Source organism: Ostrea edulis, chromosome 2 (genome assembly GCF_947568905.1).
Source record: "Ostrea edulis chromosome 2, xbOstEdul1.1, whole genome shotgun sequence".
NCBI classification, from domain to species: domain Eukaryota; kingdom Metazoa; phylum Mollusca; class Bivalvia; order Ostreida; family Ostreidae; genus Ostrea; species Ostrea edulis.
In genome coordinates, this window is record NC_079165.1 from 73,582,561 (window position 1) to 73,603,025 (window position 20,465).

Here is a 20,465-nt window from a genome sequence, read left to right on the forward strand (position 1 = left end):
GATTTTGGGGTCAAAAGGTCGAGGTCACTATGGGACATCATAGAAAAAGCTTGTACACACTCATTGCGAGGGGATATGCCCCAACTAGCAGAGCTTTTGTGATCTTTTTTACCCCTTCTATACTTTAGAAGAAATGAAGTGGAAGCCTTTTATATTTTTATAGATATACAAGGCTTGTTTGATTCCATCCCTGCACCATTGCAGCCGCTTCAGCCATTAATAGTCAGCAAACCACAGTCGGTTCCTTGTGATCAGCCACCAGAGACCACTACCCAGTCAACATTATCACCACCGAACAAGGTAAGTGGCACCAAACTTACAGAGTGCTTGTGAATGTCATAAGGATGAATGATACCCCATGTTTTTATGACCAAAAGTACTCGCAAAGTTAGGAATCAAATGTCAGTTGTTGAAAATATTAACCTATGTGACAGTGCAGTAGTAATGGAATAAGGATCTCAGAGAAATTGGTTAATGATTGAAAACTAAAAAAGTTTACCTCAGTATTGTTAATTTCAAAGTTTCTCATGCTAAGAAGTTGTATCTATTCAATATTTCTATCTATGTTTATTTTAACACTTGGTTTGATTTTCCTAGTCATGTGTTTAATTTAAATCTTGACCCAAGAATCTTCCTTTAAATTTCTCTGCTTTTCTTTTTTAAGAGTTATTAAAGTCAAAATCAGTTAACTTCAGTTAAGTCTGCTTTTCCACTTCCATAATTTCCTCATTATTTTTATTGTCAATGAAACTGGGGTTAAATTTTGTGTGAACTAGGTGTATTCACAGAAAATATAGTTGGACATTTTCTTGCACACTTCATGTTGTAAATGTTGGCATTGTCTGTAGATTCCAGTTCTCCCACAGTCAAAGTCTCACAAGCGCCAAGATTCCAGTGCCTCTACTGCCTCTTTGGATGACATCCTGTCTACCAGTCCAAATATCCCCCAGAAATCTGCCACTGACCACATGCTTACCCCTAAAGTACTCACTGCACAGGTACTGCACAACTAAAAAAATATGCGTATAGAAGTTAATTGTATGCCCCCCAAGATTGATAATCTGAAGCAAATTGTTTTTTGTCTGTTTTGTTAGGGCCCCACCATCTGTCCATTCATCAGCACTTTTCTATGGCATGCAGGATTTTTATAAATTTTATACATAACACTTGGATAAGGCAGAGGAAGCACCCCTTGCAATTTTCAAATTGATCAACTTTGTTTTTACAGAGTTATAGGACTTATATATATTTTCAATGTTAACAAGATAATAGCATTTTTATGGCAGGTAATAACTTGAGATTATTTGAGAAGATTTTCATAGAATTTAAAGGTAATTCTCAGATTCCTTTAACAATCGCTTTGTCTACCTGTATCGTCACTTTATTCAGCATGTAATACCTAAGGTTTTTTGAGAATATTTTCATAAATTTCCTTGGGAATTTTTTCATAAATTTCTTACATAATACTTGAATTAGGCAGAGGAAGACTCATTTCCAGAGCCCTTGTCATGTTTCTAGTTTGCAACTGTAACTGTAGTCATTGCTTTTGAGATATACCAAGAAAGTTCTTTTTTGGTCAATTGAAAGGTCAAGATTGATATTTTAGATGAATGTCAAAGAATGTGGTCAATGTCAAAGGTCAAATTACCACAATAGATGTGACAGTTGTACAGACACATTCTGTTATATAGATATGGAACACTTTCACTTTCAGAGAGATGTGCAAGTGTAAATAATTTTGAATATTCAGTGTATTAGAACAAAAATCGTGTACCTTAGAAATAATTTGAAATAAATTCATTAAAGTGTATCCCTGTTATTAATTATATTTCATAATTTGGAAGAAATTCAACTAAATGAAAATCAAATGGAATAGAATAGTTAATTACTGTTATAATGAAGAGAGTTGGCATTTTACATTAGTTTACTGTAAATGAGGATGTTTAAATGTGCCCTCAATGATATGGCTCAGGGCATGTAGTGTTACCCCTTTCCATCTGTCATTTCATTCTTCCGTCATTTTGGCATGTCTCTTTATATTGTATAAAGTTCAGGTTTGTGTCAATTGACCTATTTTAACAAGTTATTGACCTTAGACTGTCTTATCAATTACAATTTTCCAGACTTTTTTATCTTCTCCAGAACCACTTGGCACTTTGTGCAAGTCATCCTCAGGTGAAGGGAATTCAAATTTGTTCTATTTTCATTTGTCTGGCGTATATCAAGATGAAATTTGCAATGTACCTGGTAGCTTCTTTGTAGGTCACTTTAGATCATGTTGCAACTTTGATCCATTTCAACCTCTCTTGCAGGAGTTGTGCCTCTTTATTTGAAAATTAATGTTAGATGGAAAGTAGAAGTACATTTTATTGTTGCATTAAAAAATTCAAATTCTGCGAGATTCTACGATCCACAGAATTATAGATTAACCCGTGTATTGAATAAGTTACCCTGAATAGATATGAATCAGAAATCATTTAAAAGTATATGTATCTATAATTTATGCAAAATGTTCCTTTCTGCATCCAAAGAGTGTCTTAGTAAGTAAGGTCCACCTCACACTTCCATGCCTTTAGAAATAAATGTAATTCAATTCTCGTCACAATTTACCAACAAAAAACAAAAGCAGTACATGTAATATTTTACTATATTATTGTTTTATTTGCACCAAATATTTATTTTCTCAACCTTGGACTTTTAGATATGGCAAACTTGCATGTCAGTGGAAGCATTCATGTCTCATTGACACATCTATCTTTTTTTTTAAAGGAGGGAGTAGATTTTTAAAAGAACAAATTAATATTTCTCCTATTCTTATAAATAGGAAATAGAGCAACAGAAAGAAGAAGCTGTGATGAAAAATAAAGTAGCTCGGCAGACATCTAAGGATCCATTTTCTGACCCATTTGTCAAGGACAGATTTGTGGGGGAGGTGGAAAAGCTGTCCAAATATGTGGAGAGCCTGACGAAAACTACCTGTTCAGGACCCACTAATCTGGATGTGGCTTGGAAGGTAATGCTCTGATAGGTCAACTAAATATACATAGATTTAACAGTCATTGTTGTGGAGTAATATAGTGAATTTTCTAGTATATTAAAGCTACAGCAATAAAGCATAGGTGGTGAACTGTAATAAAATTGTTGTAGTTCAGTTCACAATATTGAAAATTCATATTACAGTTCAATATGCTCGGTGTAGGTTGTATTTGAACTGAGTATCTTAATCTAGGTTCCATTACTATGTGTACTTAAGGGCTTCCAGCATTGAAAATCTGCATGCAAGCTACCAGGGACCAAAATCACTTTCTAGATCATTTTCAATTTTGATTTAATTGATATAATGAATTAAATAAAAAGAGATGAATTTAAAATCATTTACCAACTACTGAATTAGTTAACAGACATAGATAAGCATATAAAAGAAACCAGAATTGAGATACTTTTTCTTCCTTTCCCTAAATACAAATACAGCAGTACATACTGCATTGTGAAGTGAATAACACATGTTGTATCATGACACTCCTGTATATTTTGTGTCTTTGTGCAGTTGATTGGATAACCCAGGCTTAGAATTCATTGGAACTGATGATAATAGTACTTGGCTCACTTTATAACTTTGCAGGAACTGATAGATGAACAAGACAGAGGGGGAAAGAAGTCCTCTATGGCCATTGCACGGTGCTACCCAGCTAAAAACAGAGAACAGGACAGCATGCCATGTAAGCTCTAATATGCAATTTCTTAGTTTTCTCCCTTGGTTTAGCTCTTACATACAGTGAGATGCAAAATATGATTTGGATTTCCTACAAATGTTTCTAATGCTACCTTCATATATTGCCTAAACGATGATTACCAGCAATCCCACAACCACATAATATTGTAAGGAAATACAAATTCAGTAAGATTATTTTAAAAGTTTTGATGCTTGAGACTCTATTTTAAAAGTTTTGATGCTTGAGACTCTGTATAAGAAGTATATATACTATTTTCAAAACATAAACTGTATGCTTCAAGTGTGCATCAGTTTTTATACTCCTGCAAATGAAGTTTGGGGGTATAATTGAATCACTTTCTGTGTAAGTTGTGTCCAGGCCATAACATATGTCCAATGATCACAAAGTTTGTGAAAACAGTTTCTTCTATTTTAGATATCATTTTAGTTTTTGGATTAATTTTGGGGACTTTCTCCACTATAAAATGGATCCTTTTGATGTTTTTAATGTATGCATGAATGCAGATTTTATGCAAGATTTTGAATTGGATTGGAATGAAACTTGAGATACACTAGATACCTGGTGTTATTATATACCCATCAATGTTTCATTTTTGATACTGTGGATTTCACAGAGTGTGATCCAGTTTTCTGGATCACCACATTGTGGTTTTCTGATTCCATATTATTATCCTCTGAAACTGATGACGTCACAATGCATCAACGCAATGTTTTTTGTGGAAAATGTTGATCGCATCACAAACAAAACTGCAAGGACAAAATATAATGTCTTTGTATGTCTGTAATTTTGATAATTTGGATTACATTTATTATCTTATAAACGTGGATTTAAAATGCATATGGGCGTATATAATAAATTTATCATTACTACAGTAACTAGATCCGAAGAGTTAGATCATTCAAGTTGACAGGCGCGGATCATCAGATCACACGAGACGCGAAGCGTCGAGTTTGATCTGATGATCCACGGCTGTCAACGATGAAGTTACTGTAGTAATAATATATATTTATTGCGCAAGACATGTTGTTTTTTTTTGGATGGATTTCCAATACTAAAGGGAAGTCTTTTTAAAATGCAGTTTCAGCTACCATTTACATTAGAATGGAATGAAACATGTCAAAAATGTTCAGTACCAAGTGGAATTGTGCTAAGACAATGTCATTTTGATAAACGTGAAGTGTTTGTGAATGTAGTTTCAGCTTTGGTTAAAATCAATTTATGTAAAATTTGACAGAAATGTTTATAGTGGGCCTGATAGGGGATGATTAGGAGGAGGGGGCATATCTTTTGTATAAAAACAATTGCTATCGCAAATGTGCCCCAGTTTGGATGAGCCCCACCAGGATCATTGGTCCTATTAGGGCAAGTGTAATTTACATCAACAGTAGACATTCAGTACAATTTTTTGTCCAAATTGTCAGAGAAATACAATGTTGTTTTGCAGATGATGAAAATAGAATTATACTTACAACACCGAAGGATGACTATATTAATGCAAGTCTTATTGTGGTATGTTTTTCTCTTTTATCACAGCAATTTATATTACATTCAATTTTTTGTGCTCTGTATCAGTTCAGTACTTTAGAGTTTGCATGACTTTCAATCTTTCTGTGTAGGATTTGTCACCCAATTGTCCAAAGTTTATAACAACACAATCCCCACTTCCTGTGACACTCACTGACTTCTGGGTTATGGTATATGAGCAAGGGTCAGAGGTCATAGTGATGCTTTCCAGTGAAACTGAACAAGGAAAGGTTAGTCTGAACTTATCGTGGAGGTATTTTTCTGAATTTTAGTAAATAACATCTTTATGAAGTGTGGTAACATTTAAAGATAATTTATTCAATGACAAATTTATTCATGGAACAATTTATTGACAGGGTGTTTATTTTAAAACAATATACAATCTTTTTGAGATATGAATGTATTTGGTAATATGATAATTTTACTTGTAAATTTCTTCAAAAGAAATTCCCAGAATATTGGCCTCAGCAGAAAGGAAGAACAGAATACCATGGTCCAATAACCTTGACTTTACAAAGTGTCAAGGACAAAGTCAACTGGGTGGAAAGAATTATTCACTTGAATCACAACGAGGTAAAATCACAACTTTAATTGATACAATATAACTACAGTCAAAACTGCCATAGCGACCCACTGTATTAAGCGACTCACTGTCGTATGTGACCATAAAAGTTCCCCCCAAGACGTTACTCTATATATTGTACCTGTATTAAACGACCACCTGTCTGACGCGACCAACGACCATGATTTTTACAACCTTTTCGTGTATTTTCACGAAATTTTACCTCTATTTAACGACTGTACATTTTCCGATTACAACGTGATTACTACTTTCGATTTCAGTTGAGCCGACTATTCTGGGAATTATCGCCCCTAATACTTTCGTTTTCAAACGCACGACTATTCTGGGAATTATCGCCCCCAACACTTTCGCTTTGATACGCACAGTTTGGCGATGATCTTGTTTAGTCGGCCCTCTGAATAAGTTATCATACCTAAGCTGTCAACATGCAGTGTCGTGTGTGGTTAATTATTAGAACCCGAGTTGATGTTTATTTAACAAAATCAAGGATCAGGGAATCAAGGCCGGTGTATTTGAAGGTGTGAATTTCGACAAATTTTAAGAAGTGCCGGGTAGGCTAGATCGGAAATGAAAATCTACCACTTGGTATAGCATTATGTTCAACAGAGTAAAAATTTGCCCCATTGTGATATAAATCAGGTAAATATTGTGCTTAGGACTGAAATTTTCAACGGAGTATTCGCAGTTTTTCCTGCATGAGATACTAGAGGTTTCCAGAATAATGACCGGAACTATAGCGGCTCACTTCGACATGTCCCGAGTATTTGACACGTCCGAGTTCAAGAAAATTGCCTGCATTAGTTCTAAGCTTAAAAGATTTGCTGTGCATGTACAATGGATATTGTGATTTATTTAATGTTTCTCAAATTGAATAACATTTTTCCAGCATGTATTGTACAAAAGGAGACGCAACACTTCACCATTTGCTTTCTTACCACAAGCATTGCATTTTTTAGTTACACTGTACAAGTAGGCTATACATAAATACCCTTTACAACAAAGTGTTTATAAGTTTTAGAAAATTTACATGCAGTTCGTAAATAATTTTTAAATCTCATGTAAATGTGTAATATGAAATGCATGCAAAGTTTATAATTCTTAAATAGATTAAATGTAATTTTTGATGAATAAAAAATTATGATACAACACATCATTTTCTAGATTTTTAACTACAGTGTATTATTAATTTTATTTTACAACTATTAAAACCGTACTTGATATTCTTAATGATAAATTCCAAATACATGTAGTCATTTTCTCCATTGTACAAATTATTTACGATATTTTATCCATTAACTGCGGAAAATAGGCAACCTGTATTAAGAGACCACCTGTCATATGTGACCTTTTTTCCATTCTCCGTTGGACGGTCTCTTAATACAGGTTTGACTGTATCTATTCATTTTATCCCACTAATAACTTAAATGAAAAGTCAGAGGCATTAAAGGGACATGGAATCATTTGAACTGAAAATTTTCAGGTTTTATTTATTCATTTTTATACGCCCGTCTTAAGACAGGACGTATTATGGTATGGCGTTCATGTCCGTCCGTCTGTCCGTCCGTCTGTTAGCTTTTTCGTGTCCGACCCGTAACTTAAATACCACAAGGCCTAGAATCATCAAACTTTGTCTGTAGATACATCTTGGGTAGAAGGTGTGTCGCACATTAAAACCAGGTCACTGTGACTTTTCATTAAGAAGATATCCGTCTGTCCGTCCGTCTGTTAGCTTTTTCGTGTCCGACCCGTAACTTAAATACTACAAGGCCTAGAATCATCAAACTTTGTCTGTAGATACATCTTGGGTAGAAGGTGTGTCGCACATTAAAACCAGGTCACTGTGACTTTTCATTAAGAAGATATGGCCATATATGGCAAAAACTTGTCCGGCTCATAACTTGAAAACTATTAGACCTAGAATCACCAAAATTGGTCAACTAATGCATCTTAGGTAGAAGGTGTGTCGCATCCTACTTTAAGGTCACTGTGACATTTAATTAAGTTGATATAAAAAAAAATGTTTTAATGGGTACAATCTATACTGTTAACAATATGTGACAGGCGTATCATGTGCCGTGGCAGTGCACTTTATTAAGTTTACAATGCTTAACTACGGTATTTCTAATGGTCAGCAAAAATTTTAGTGCCAGTTGTCGAGTTACAAGAGAGATACATAGCTCACAATTCTTTGTTTTGTAAACAAGGCTCGAGCCATGTTTTGGTTTACATAGGTTAAATATACTAGTAAAGGTTTCGTTTAAAACAGTTTTTTCACTATACAAGTTATTTCTGAACACAATTAAACAGTTTCTAGGGTATATTACATCTCATTTTGTTTTGAGCATGATCTTTTCTATTAAGCAATCTATATGTAAACAAAAATTGTTTCTTCACAAGAACCACAGACCATGATTAATCATACTAATATGCAAGCATTCCAATGTAGTGCAGATTTATATTTGACTAGAGCTGGGCTTCAATAGGGATTCAGAGTTTTAAATGAGAATATAGGAAATTCAAAAACATCTTTTCTAGAGTAGCAGGGCTACACTAAATCATGTCAATATGCAAAAATTTCCATGTTGTGTGAATGCAGGTGGGTCTTTTTATAGACCCTAGAGTTAAAGTTGGGGCTAAAATCAGAAATCAAATTTTGCATAAAACATGGATATCTTTTTTAAAATCTTCTCCATGTTAGTCATATTTATACTGAAGCATCCCCAAGTTGTGTGGATTCAAGTTTGGTAAAATATTAACCCCATGGGGCTAGGTTGGGGTCATAGTTTAGAGTTATAAGATTAAAAAAGGCAAAAACTTTTTATGAAAAACAGCAGGGCCAGGGTGACCCAGCTGAGCATTGTGACCCATTGACCTCTTGTTGTTACATATTGCATCTATAGAAAACTAGACAAATTCAGGGAAATTATTGTTGCCAGCATACAGTTATATTTATCTGATTTAAACCTTTTAAAAGGGGGAAGCTTTAAAAGAAAAGTCTTCTTGAAAAGTTTCATTACTAAATCACGAGGTCAAAGACAGGCAAACCCAGATCAATGTCCTTCTGTCTTTCACTAAAACAAAGATTGATGTTCCTGATTGTCAGTATTTTTGTGCATTGTCTAGATTTAACAGATTTATTGAGATTTAATTTTGTGAAAACAAACCTTGTATGTTGAAACATTATATAGAGTTTGTAATTTTGGGAGATCTTGATATTTCAGTTGTAAGGGTACTCTTGAAAATCAAGCCCCTGCAATATGTAAATTATGTAAATAATGATTCTACATTAAATGTCATTTTCAGAAAAAGCAGGGAAGAACAGTTGTACAGCTGCAGTACAAGAATTGGCCTGTCAGGTATTTGAGATTTTACTTAAAGAATGATTCTACTGTTGGGACGTATTTTGCGATATAACTGGTTTAATGCTTTATAATCTGTAAAGCTGATTATAAAAAAGCATAAAGTAATCCAAACCATGTTATATCACATAATATTCCCAAAACTTAAAATCTTGCCTTTTGATTTAATGTAAAAAGACAAAACTACAAGTCTTTGTTTTTGAAATTGTGAATAAACGCTGACAAATACAAATCAATTGCACTGCACAGGGACTCACTTAAAAACTTCTGATGAATCGACTTGCAGTGAAGGCAGCCATCTTAGTTCTACATTTAACTGGAGCATGTGATTTATTTATCAAATCTGAAAGCATACTTATGGAAGATGGAGTTTGCAACAAATCTTCATAACAGAAAATGTGCAGGCAATGCATGTAATGTTTACTTCATTGTCTTTTTTAAGATCGACTTTGAGTTTGCTCAGACAAAAAATACGGGAAATTGTTTATTCATTGACATCATTCAAAAGAAGTCTTCAAATACCAGGAAATGCTATTATTTTCTGATTTTGATTTTATAAAAGTTTTAAACTTACCATTACATGAAACATTGTTACCAATTAAATCCGACGCAGTAAAATATTAGCAAGTAACTATCTGTGATCCGCAGACCAATGTAATGTGAAGTCATCTTGTAAAATATGATACACTTTATGCTTTGAGAGGAGGATCAAGCAATTGAAGCCCTCTGAAAAATATAGTTATATTTCAAAATGAAATGGAGCAAAATTTGCAATTACTTGATATACATGTACCATTATTTCGAATATCACGTCTTCATTTTGAGATAACACACCAGAGAAATTTAGACTGTAACCTACGATCTACAGATCAGCAGCTAACACGTTAATTAACCAACTGAGCTACCTAGCTAGGCAATCAAATTTAAAAGGAATATACAAATATTGCTGATATTTATGTTTTCATTTTTGTTTCATAAGGAAGTCAGCCATTATACTTAAGTAGTGTACCTCCTTAAACTATTATTCACATATCATTCAGAGGTTGTAATAAATTTTAGTATAACTTTGAAGCCCTTCACCGATCTTGGTGACGTCTCCATATGAATGAAAAATTCTCGAGAGGGATGTTAAATGAGATACAATCAATGAATGCATACAAGTTTGTCTTCAGAGTTTTACATCAATGAACATTCTGTGTAACAGGAGTATCACATTATACATGTCGGATTCTGTTGAATTTTCTGTTTCATAGAAAGTCGACAACTTAACAGTGCTGTGATGTAAATAAAAAAAAAAAAAAAGAAATAAAAATGTAATGCTGTCTTGGGCTGTCATGGGATGTGTCCCCATACCAAGTCAGGTTATACGATAAAGACAAAAAAAATTCAGAGTGTTCAGCCAATCAAATTGTGTTACAAGTAAAATTAGATTATTTTAGAATAAGCTACTGATTCATGAATATTAACAGGTTGTATGTAAATAATTATATTTTCTTTTGCAGTGGTTTTCCTGAGAATATCTCATATATCCTGCAATTTATTACTGAAGTTCATAGCTTTTATAAACAACAACGCAGTCTATTAAAGCCAGTTGTAGTACACTGCAGGTAAATGGGGGCTACATGTCCAATTTCAGCTTTATCATATCCAATGGAATTCATGGAAAATTAATATTTCATGGCAATATCAAAGCGATTAACTTTGTCTTAGCTTACTACCGTAGCTTACTGTGTAGTAAGCATTCTATCAGTCATTCTAACTCAGGGTAGTACTGTTTAACAGCAGTAGTAGAGCATTATCATCATTTCTTACAAGCACAGCTCATTAATCTTCACAATATCATTATGTTCAGCAATGGCACTGGGAGGACTGGTGTGTTCATGTTGACATACACTTGTATGCAAGACATTGATCATGGAAAAGGAGTGACAGGGATCATGGATGTGGCCAAGAAAATGTTCAGACAGCGACGCCTTGCCATTAAAGAAAAATTTCAGCTCAAATACGCATATGAGGCCATATTATTTTATGGGCAGGACATTTTAGCCAAAGGTTAGTGTAGTTTGAATTTCTTGTTATTGAATGATAGTCAGGTTTGTAAGTCTAGCAGTAATCTTTTTCATGCCTTTGCCATGAAATGGCTGGGGCATGTAGTGTTCCTCTTTTCCGTCCTCCCCTCATAATTCAATTTCCGTTTATTATCCCCTCACAATTCATCAGAGAGGGATATAGTAACGCGACCGTTTGTATGTGGATGAGTGTGACACTGAGCTTGTAGACACTCCCTCTACAGACCACACTTTTTACTCTATTGATGTCGTGCTTCGTATGTAGTTTTGTCATCAAGAGAGGAAGAACCTTAGTATGAGACTTCGAAGAAAAAGCTTATAGACACTCTACAGGCCACATTTTGTGCTCAATTGACTTGATACTTCACATGTAGGTTTGTCATCAACAGAAGAAAAACCCTATACTGATTTTAGGGTGAAAGCTCAAGGTCACTACAAGACTTCATAGGAAAAACTTGCATTTACTGATCGCCTACAATGTGAGGGGATGCCCCACATTGCGTAGCTTTAACTGAAATTTGGTATATAAATACATCATGAGAACATCCAGATTTTGGTTTTAGTTGAGAGTAATTTTTGTGCTCTTGGACTTAAAAGAAAATTTCAAACAATTCATAGTTTTCGCTCATTATCTTTGAGTCATACATGGACATTTTTTAGTTGAAATTTGAGATATACATGTCCTGAAAATATGCAAATCCAGTTCGTATTTGGTTATGATCAAATAAATTTCACCTTTTAGCTAAAATAATTCATATAATTCCCAGTTTTGTAACATTATCTCAAGTCATACATAGACATTTTGAATTGAAATTTGGGTATAAATAGGTTCTGAAAATATGCAGTTTGTATTTGGTTTTTGGTCGAATAATTTTTTTGAAGAGTAGAGGACTTGGATTGCAAGAGTTATCCGACTTACCTTAGAAAGAGTTGTCGATCATACCAGAACAATGTTATACCTTGGACCACATTTATCTCTTTATTTAAGTAAAACAGCAATTATATGAAGTCTTACGTTTAAACCTTATTGCCAACAGGGGTATTTGTGTCTCTACGACACATCTAGATTTTTTTTGTCAATTTAAGGGGAAGGGGTAATTAGATATTAATTGGAAATATTCCTCCTTATCATATGTTCATCTTTTGATGGACTGTATTATGATATCTTCACCTTTTGATGGGCTGTATTATGATATGCTCATCTTTTGATGGGCTGTATTATGATATGTTTCATCTTTTGATGGGCTGTATTATGATATGCTCATCTTTTGATGGACTGTATTATGATATGCTCACCTTTGGATGGGCTGTATTATGATATCTTCACCTTTTGATGGGCTGTATTATGGTATGCTCATCTTTTGATGGGCTGTATTATGATATGTTTCATCTTTTGATAGGCTGTATTATGATATGCTCATCTTTTGATGGGCTGTGTTATGATATCTTCACCTTTGGATGGGCTGTATTATGATATCTTCACCTTTGGATGGGCTGTATTATGGTATGCTCATCTTTTGATGGGCTGTATTATGGTATGCTCATCTTTGGATGGGCTGTATTATGATATTCTTCATCTTTTGATGGGCTGTATTATGATATCTTCACCTTTTGATGGGCTGTATTATGGTATGCTCATCTTTTGATGGGCTGTATTATGATATGCTCATCTTTGGATGGGCTGTATTTTGATATCTTCACCTTTTGATGGGCTGTATTATGGTATGCTCATCTTTTGATGGGCTGTATTATGATATGTTTCATCTTTTGATGGGCTGTATTATGATATCTTCATCTTTTGATGGACTGTATTATGATATGTTTCATCTTTTGATGGGCTGTATTATGATATGTTTCATCTTTTGATGGGCTGTATTATGATATCTTCACCTTTGGATGGGCTGTATTATGATATGCTCATCTTTTGATGGGCTGTATTATGATATGCTCATCTTTTGATGGGCTGTATTATGATATGCTCATCTTTGGATGGGCTGTATTTTGATATCTTCACCTTTGGATGGGCTGTATTATGATATCTTCACCTTTGGATGGGCTGTATTATGATATCTTCACCCTTTGATGGACCGTGTTATGATATCTTCACCTTTGGATGGGCTGTATTATGATATCTTCACCTTTTGATGGGCTGTGTTATGATATCTTCACCTTTGGATGGGCTGTATTATGATATCTTCACCTTTGGATGGGCTGTATTATGGTATCTTCACCTTTGGATGGGCTGTATTATGATATCTTCACCTTTGGATGGGCTGTATTATGATATCTTCACCTTTTGATGGGCTGTGTTATGATATCTTCACCTTTGGATGGGCTGTATTATGATATCTTCACCTTTTGATGGGCTGTATTATGGTATGGACTTTCCTGTGTCTGTCTTCTGTTAGTTTTTTGGTGTCTTGAGTTGAATATTTTACACAGTGAGGCCTAGGATTATCAGATGCATTTTGTAGGTAACTGTGGCCTCTTTCTGGAATATATATATATATATATATATATATATATATATATATATTACTGTTTATTCTATTTCTTTTAATATATATATATATATGACTGGCGTCATGAGAAAAGGGCCTTTACGGTCAAAATTTCACATTTTTAGTTTTTCCTAGAATTTTATTATGTATCATTTTCTGTTCACAAAACTAGAAAATGTATGCTGATATTACGTTATTTAACGTTTTAATGACAATTTTTGAGACATATCTGTAAAAATATTAGAAACGTCAACGTAAAGAAATTGTAACGTCGTATAATGTTATGCTGATTATATTGCGTGTCCATGAAATCAATTCTAATTACTGTCATATATTCATTTCAAACACAAATATTTGATCTTATATCATGGGGAAAAATAAACATTATATAGAAAAGGTAATATTTCAATTTCCAACGACCTGAATACCGACGAATTCGCACGGAAATAACGCAGCATAAATTTTACCTTTACCGATTAATTTCACATTTACGCAATCATTTTATGTATGTGTTTATAACTCACTTTCAACACAAATATGCATACATGAATGAATAAATTTAAGGTTAAATAGTAAATAAATAAATAGAGTTCAGTAACATTACTTGTCGGCGAGAATTCATCTTTGACTGGATATTTTACAAACGATCTTACCTGACGGTACATGTATCTTTGTCTTATGCAAGGTGAAGATAACGAACAGTGATCAATCTCATAACTCTCATAAGCAATATAAAATACAGAGTTGGGAAAACACGGACCCCTGGACACATCAGAGGTGGGATCAGGTGCATAGGAGGAGTAAGCATCCCCTGTTGACCGGTCACACCCGCCGTGAGCCCTATATCCTGATCAGGTAAATGGAGTTATCCGCAGTCAAAATCAGTGTGCCAAGAACGGCTTAACAATTGGTATGAAACACGTCAGACAGCATTTGACCCAATGCGAGGTTGTATTGACGAACTAGATCGTTATAACGACCATAGAATTTGCGAAATACTGACTTCAATCGAGACTGTTAAAACCCCTGTACCATCAACTTGTTTGTCAGTAGCTTACCTAGATTTAAAAACTGACCATACGCAGAACAAGCTCTTGCATATCGAATCAGTTTAGAGATCTAAACACCATATGCAGGTGATAATGGAATATTGCTACATAAATATGGGAAGTTGACGATGGAGAAGCTGGAATCATCCCGTTTGTCATACAGTTGAGTTGTATGAATTTAATTCATGATAATATAATATAAGTTCATTACTGAAATCAATTTTGTATTTAATCAGATATATAGTTATCTGATCTTTAGCTAAAACCCACGGTAGTGTCCTGTAAAATATATCAACAGCTGTGTTTCGACACAATCTAATGAGCTTTTCGTTATTCACCAGAAATGAAAGTGAACATTTCGAAGTAGCACACTTTGAAATACCTGACAGATTACAAAAATTGGTGTATTCCAGTTCCACTACAGGAGCGTTTTGTGAGCAATGACTATGCGGTGCATTTCACTCTACACTGTCCTTACCAGGTTTGAAAGAGAATCATTGTCTAACGCAAATGTAAACTAGATTTGAACTAAATAAAGCATTAAAACTATTGTTGTTGAGAGATACTAATAAATGTATGAGAATCAGTATATCACCAAGGCTTTTTAGATGTGGTCAGGCTAATGAAATCTGTATACCACCGTGTACAATGCCACATTCGGGGACCGTGATCGGTGTAGCGCGGGGATGTGAATTCGAAGCGAAGAAAGTAGGTCAATAAGTATTCAAAGACTGATTGTGTTTAATCAAAATAAATCTAGATAGCCAAAAGTATTGCACGGAAGGCAGTGGTTATTGGCAAGCTAGCACTAGCAACTGGGGAGTTTAGAACTCTTTGGAAATACCCAAACACTTCGACAATATACAAGTAGGGTAGGCGCCGGGTATATTTTTCGGTGTATTCAATGAGAAATCTCCACTCCTACTGCATAAACTCCAAAGTTTTTTTGACCAGAAACATTACCTTTGAATGGGACTCAATATTCGACTGAAAAAAACAACACAAAATCATGATATGCCGAGTATTTGACTGAAAACCCTGTGTGGCATATCTTGGGAAGTATACAGAATTTTGGGATGAACTTTGGTAGTAATGTAGATTGATTATGTATGAATAAATTAAAATACAAAGTAGAATTTTATATCAATTAATTTATTGTTTTTACATCGGCTAACTTGGGTACTCTATATTTAGAGTTCTATACCTTTACTCTTTATATAGTAAATTTGACCCCAAGCGATGCAATTGCCTGTGGGTACTGCAGGGAGTGGCAATCCTTATTCACTGTATTGGAATATCACGTGCGGAAATGAAAGGGCGAGTCCATTGTTGCCATGTGACTTGGGAGTTCATTCTTCACATGCTTCATGCCAGTATCATGCACAACGAAAAAATCTTATACATAATATTCCAACAAGTACAATATGCAAGAGCCCTACGGTTCTTAAGCGATGGTGGGTTGTCCCCCTTGTTTTCAGAACGTTCATTTCCCGTTATTTTTACATGCATAGTTATCTTCACATTAAAACAAGATCTATTTAGTGATTTCCCCCGGATTTTGACGTTTGGACAAAATACAATCCATCTTAGTTGGGTTTTTTTTTGGGAGGGGGGGGGGGGGGGGGGGGGGGGGGGGCTTGTCGATAATATTAGCTAACTTCTCAGTAACCCACCCACCCCCCCGTACTTTGTTCTACGTGACTTTATGGTAAATTGTAAGCGCTTTTTCTTAATTTTTCTCATTATAAGCTGAAATCAAACTACATGATATTCGTTATTAAGTTGTGTTTAATCATGTAAAGTACATACAATACTACACCTTTTGGGCCCTAGACATAAAACTTCCACTAAATAATTAGTAACTGTATTATCATTATTTGACCTGAAAAGGGCTGAAATGTTTGTCTCAAATTGAATTAAAATGGTGGATTATGAGAAATCTAATTTTACAGCTCCATGTAACATATCGGTATGTTTGGAAAAGAGATCAATTCCTTCGATTAGTTTTTACCTGTATGTACAGTACAAGTATATACATATACAGGACTGTACATAGATCTGTAAGCGTGAGATAAATCAAATACTGTATGGAATTAAATACATGTATATATTTAATCTAAAATTAATGGTGCATCAAAACTAGGAACAATATGCACTACGATACACGTGATTCACAAATATCAGTACGATTCAGCATATGAACAAATTTGCGTGGTGTACATGTATAACATTTTCATTTGAAAACCCGTACGTATTTACTAGACTGTGCTACGTATTTATTAACAAACACAGTTATTTGTACCTGTCCAATGAAATTAATGACATGTAATATCAAACTAGAATTCTTTTCGGACATATACATATTCTTTGTTGGAACTGCCATGTGATTATTTATATAATTAATGCATCCAGAATGTAAGCAAATACAACCAACAAACTCATTTTTTTTTTTTTTTACGTTGCCGCGATTTTGACGTTTGAAGTTCACCTTTGACGTCGTTTTCTGTGAATTGTGACGTTGAAAGATAAGGGCCCTTTTCTCATGACGCCAGTCATATATATATACCTAAAGCACAGAAAATTTCACTTTATTTTGATACCCACTTCCGCCCCTACCTGGGGTTGAACTCACAACCTGCAGAACCAAATTTATATGCCCTATTCTATTAATGTTGAATTTTTGTATTGTAGAGGGAATCCTGATAAATAAAGCATCTTTTGGGGACAAACTTCCCCACCCAGGAGAGAAATCCAATCAATGGACACCGACTGAAGACATCTTGTTTGGATCTTCTATTTCAGTCAGTGCTCTCCGCACAAATGTTGCAAAAATGGGACTTCATACCATAGAACCTACCGAGGAGGAAATAGGAAAATCCGAAGAACATCTCAAGTCAGGTCTGTCAGAAAATTTACCTGATGTTGTGCAACGAGTTGATACAATAAAGGGCAGGGAACATGGGTCTGAAACTATTTCTCAGCAAAAAGATGACAGTGTACATTCTAGTCCTAAAATGGTTCAATCAGAGTCTAATTCTTCTCTGAAAAGCCTGGATTCAGCATCGCACAGAAGCTTGGATTCAGTATCACTGCCAAGCTTTGACTCAGCACCAGAATCCAAGGAAGGATCACCATTTCATCAATCAGCAAGGTCTGGGAACCAGTTGTCGCTAGCAGACTTACAAAATCCTCAAACGTTTGACTTGGGGACTAGTGAAGGGAAAAAGAAAGTAACTAAAGCCAATTTTCAGCAGAAGACTTCAGGTCTTTCAGATCATGCTGATGATCCTTCGGATCCCCTCAGTTCATTAGACCCCCTTTGGTCCTTGAACAAATGATGAAAGATAGAAATATATGGATAAAGCATTCCATGGGAACTACTTGTCTGTGATGTCTATTGATGTTGTTGATGAATTTGATGTTTTTCAAGTAGAGCTATTTGTTGCACATGTAGCATTCAAAATTTGTTCGAATTGCTGTAGTACATATCGATAGAACATAAGATCTATGGGTAATTCATATAACTTAAAGTGATATAGTTCAGTATGGTTATACCTTATTTGTATAGCAGACATATTTTTGCATAATAAGCATAATTTTTTTTAAATGCATACAATGCTTGGTGTGAAAATGTTTATTACTGTTACAGATGGTTGAAACTAGATACTGTGGATTATTTGATGCATGTAACATGTGTCTTTCAGCTAATGGATGAGAATAATTATGTCATAATTTATTTTGGTTAAATTAATAATTTATTAAATACTGTGTCATTATTCTGGCTTCTAGGGCATTACTATGACATTCTGTGTATTTATCAATGATAAGCATACTATTATATAAGATACTGTTCCACATTAATATTTGAAAATATTTGTCAAATAAAATGACAAGTGATTTAAAATATTTTTGATTTGTTTATATTACCTTTAGAAATGTTTTCAAGAGAGGCCTTTGTGTATTCTTTATTGATAACTGCAAACAGTGGTTCATTGCATTAACCAAGACCTTAAATCCTCTTCCTTTGGAGAAAGTAAAGACTATATACCTTTTCTACTTTTTACAATGATGTAATATTTGAAATTGACTAGATGATCCATTTCAAGTATGCATTTTAAGGATAATTATATTAAAGAGACAGGTTATTATGCCCCCGAGATCGAAGATCGGGGGGCATATTGGTTTTTGTCCTGTCTGTCATTCTGTCTGAAACTTTAACCTTGCTAATAACTTTTGAACAGTAAGTGATAGAGCTTTGATATTTCACATGAGTATTCCTTGTGACAAGACCTTTCCGTGGGTAACAACATTTTTTACCCTGTGACCTTGACCTTGGAGTTTGACCTACCTTTTTGAAAACTTTAACCTTGCTGATAACGTTTGAACAGTAAGAGATAGAGCTTTGATATTTCACCTGAGTATTCCTTGTGACAAGACCTTTCCGTGGGTACTAACATTTTTTACCCTGTAACCTTGACCTTGGAGTTTGACCTACTTTTTGAAAACTTTAACCTTGTTAATAACTTTAGAACAGTAAGTGATAGAGCTTTGATATTTCACATGAGTATTCCTTGTGACAAGATCTTTCCGTGGGTACCAACATTATTGACCCAGTGACCTTGACCTTGGAGTTTAATTTACTTTTTGAAAATTTTAACCTTGCTTATAACTTTTTAACGGCAAGTGATAGAGCTTTGATATTTCACATGAGTATTCCTTGTGACAAGACCTTTCCGTTGGTACTAAATCTTTTGACATTTGACCTTTGACCTACTTTTAATATTTTTTTAACATAGGTCATAACTTCTAAATGGTAATTATTAAAGCTTTCATATTGTACATGAGCATTTCTTGTGACAAGATCTTTCTACTGGTACCAAGATATTTGACCTTGGCCATCTTTGGAATTGGTCATTATCGGGGACATTTGTGTTTCACAAACACATCTTGTTTTTGAAATAATTTCATCATGATACATGTGTTAATACTGATAGCTTTTATTATACGTCTGTTGTTAGACAGGATGTATTATGTTAGGAGCTGTCCATGCATCTGGCTGGTTGATTGTCCGAGGTCATGTTTTCTGGACTATAGCTCACTTGAGCTGAAAGCTGAGCTTTTCTGATCACCCATTGTCCGTCATCTGTTTGTAAACTTTTCACAATTTCGACTTCTTCTCCAGAACCACGGGACCAATTTCAACCAAACTTGGCAAAAAGCAAGTTTGTTCAAATGAAGGGCATGCCCCCTTCAAAGGGGAGATAATCACAAAAATGCAAAAATAGTGTAGGGTCATTTAAAAATCTTCTCAAAACCACTGAGCCAGATGGACTGAAAATTACAAGAAAGCTTCCCGACATAGTGGAGATTCAAGTTTGTTAAAATCATGACCCCCGGGGGGCCACAGTAGGGGATCAAAGTTTTACATACAGATTTATATGGAAAATCTTCTTCTCAACAATCATTAGGTCAGTAATTTTGTTAAAATCATGGCCCCCGGGGGTAGGATGGGTCCACAATAGGAGATCAAAGTTAGAGAAATTTACATGAAAGCTTCCTGTCATAATGCAGATTCAAGTTTGTTAAAATCATGCCCCCTGGGGGTAGGGTGGGGCCACAAGAACCATTGGGCCAGAAAAGTTTACA

General features: G+C 34.6%; 1 protein-coding gene across 4 annotated transcripts in view; it reads left to right on the forward strand.

The window, feature by feature from the left end:
• LOC125679014 (tyrosine-protein phosphatase non-receptor type 23-like) overlaps nucleotides 1–18,723 on the forward strand; it is a 50,023-nt gene extending 31,300 nt beyond the window's left edge. Inside the window, exons 21-33 of one of the 4 annotated variants that reach the window (XR_008800733.1) lie at nucleotides 164–300; nucleotides 849–998; nucleotides 2,825–3,013; nucleotides 3,623–3,719; nucleotides 5,179–5,243; nucleotides 5,351–5,488; nucleotides 5,703–5,831; nucleotides 9,145–9,197; nucleotides 10,703–10,807; nucleotides 11,053–11,252; nucleotides 15,161–15,300; nucleotides 15,428–15,527; nucleotides 17,511–17,647. Coding sequence is in view for 2 of the 4 variants with exons in the window: in XM_048917883.2 (XP_048773840.2) it covers nucleotides 164–300; nucleotides 849–998; nucleotides 2,825–3,013; nucleotides 3,623–3,719; nucleotides 5,179–5,243; nucleotides 5,351–5,488; nucleotides 5,703–5,831; nucleotides 9,145–9,197; nucleotides 10,703–10,807; nucleotides 11,053–11,252; nucleotides 17,511–18,157 (1,910 nt within the window). In the remaining 2 variants the exon portion in view is untranslated. Of the gene's footprint in view, nucleotides 1–163; nucleotides 301–848; nucleotides 999–2,824; nucleotides 3,014–3,622; nucleotides 3,720–5,178; nucleotides 5,244–5,350; nucleotides 5,489–5,702; nucleotides 5,832–9,144; nucleotides 9,198–9,449; nucleotides 9,614–10,702; nucleotides 10,808–11,052; nucleotides 11,253–15,160; nucleotides 16,410–17,510 lie in introns of those variants that run through there. The other 3 variants (XM_056157221.1, XM_048917883.2, XR_007371680.2) reach the window with 3 other exon arrangements.
• Nucleotides 18,724–20,465: the final 1,742 nt, after the last annotated feature.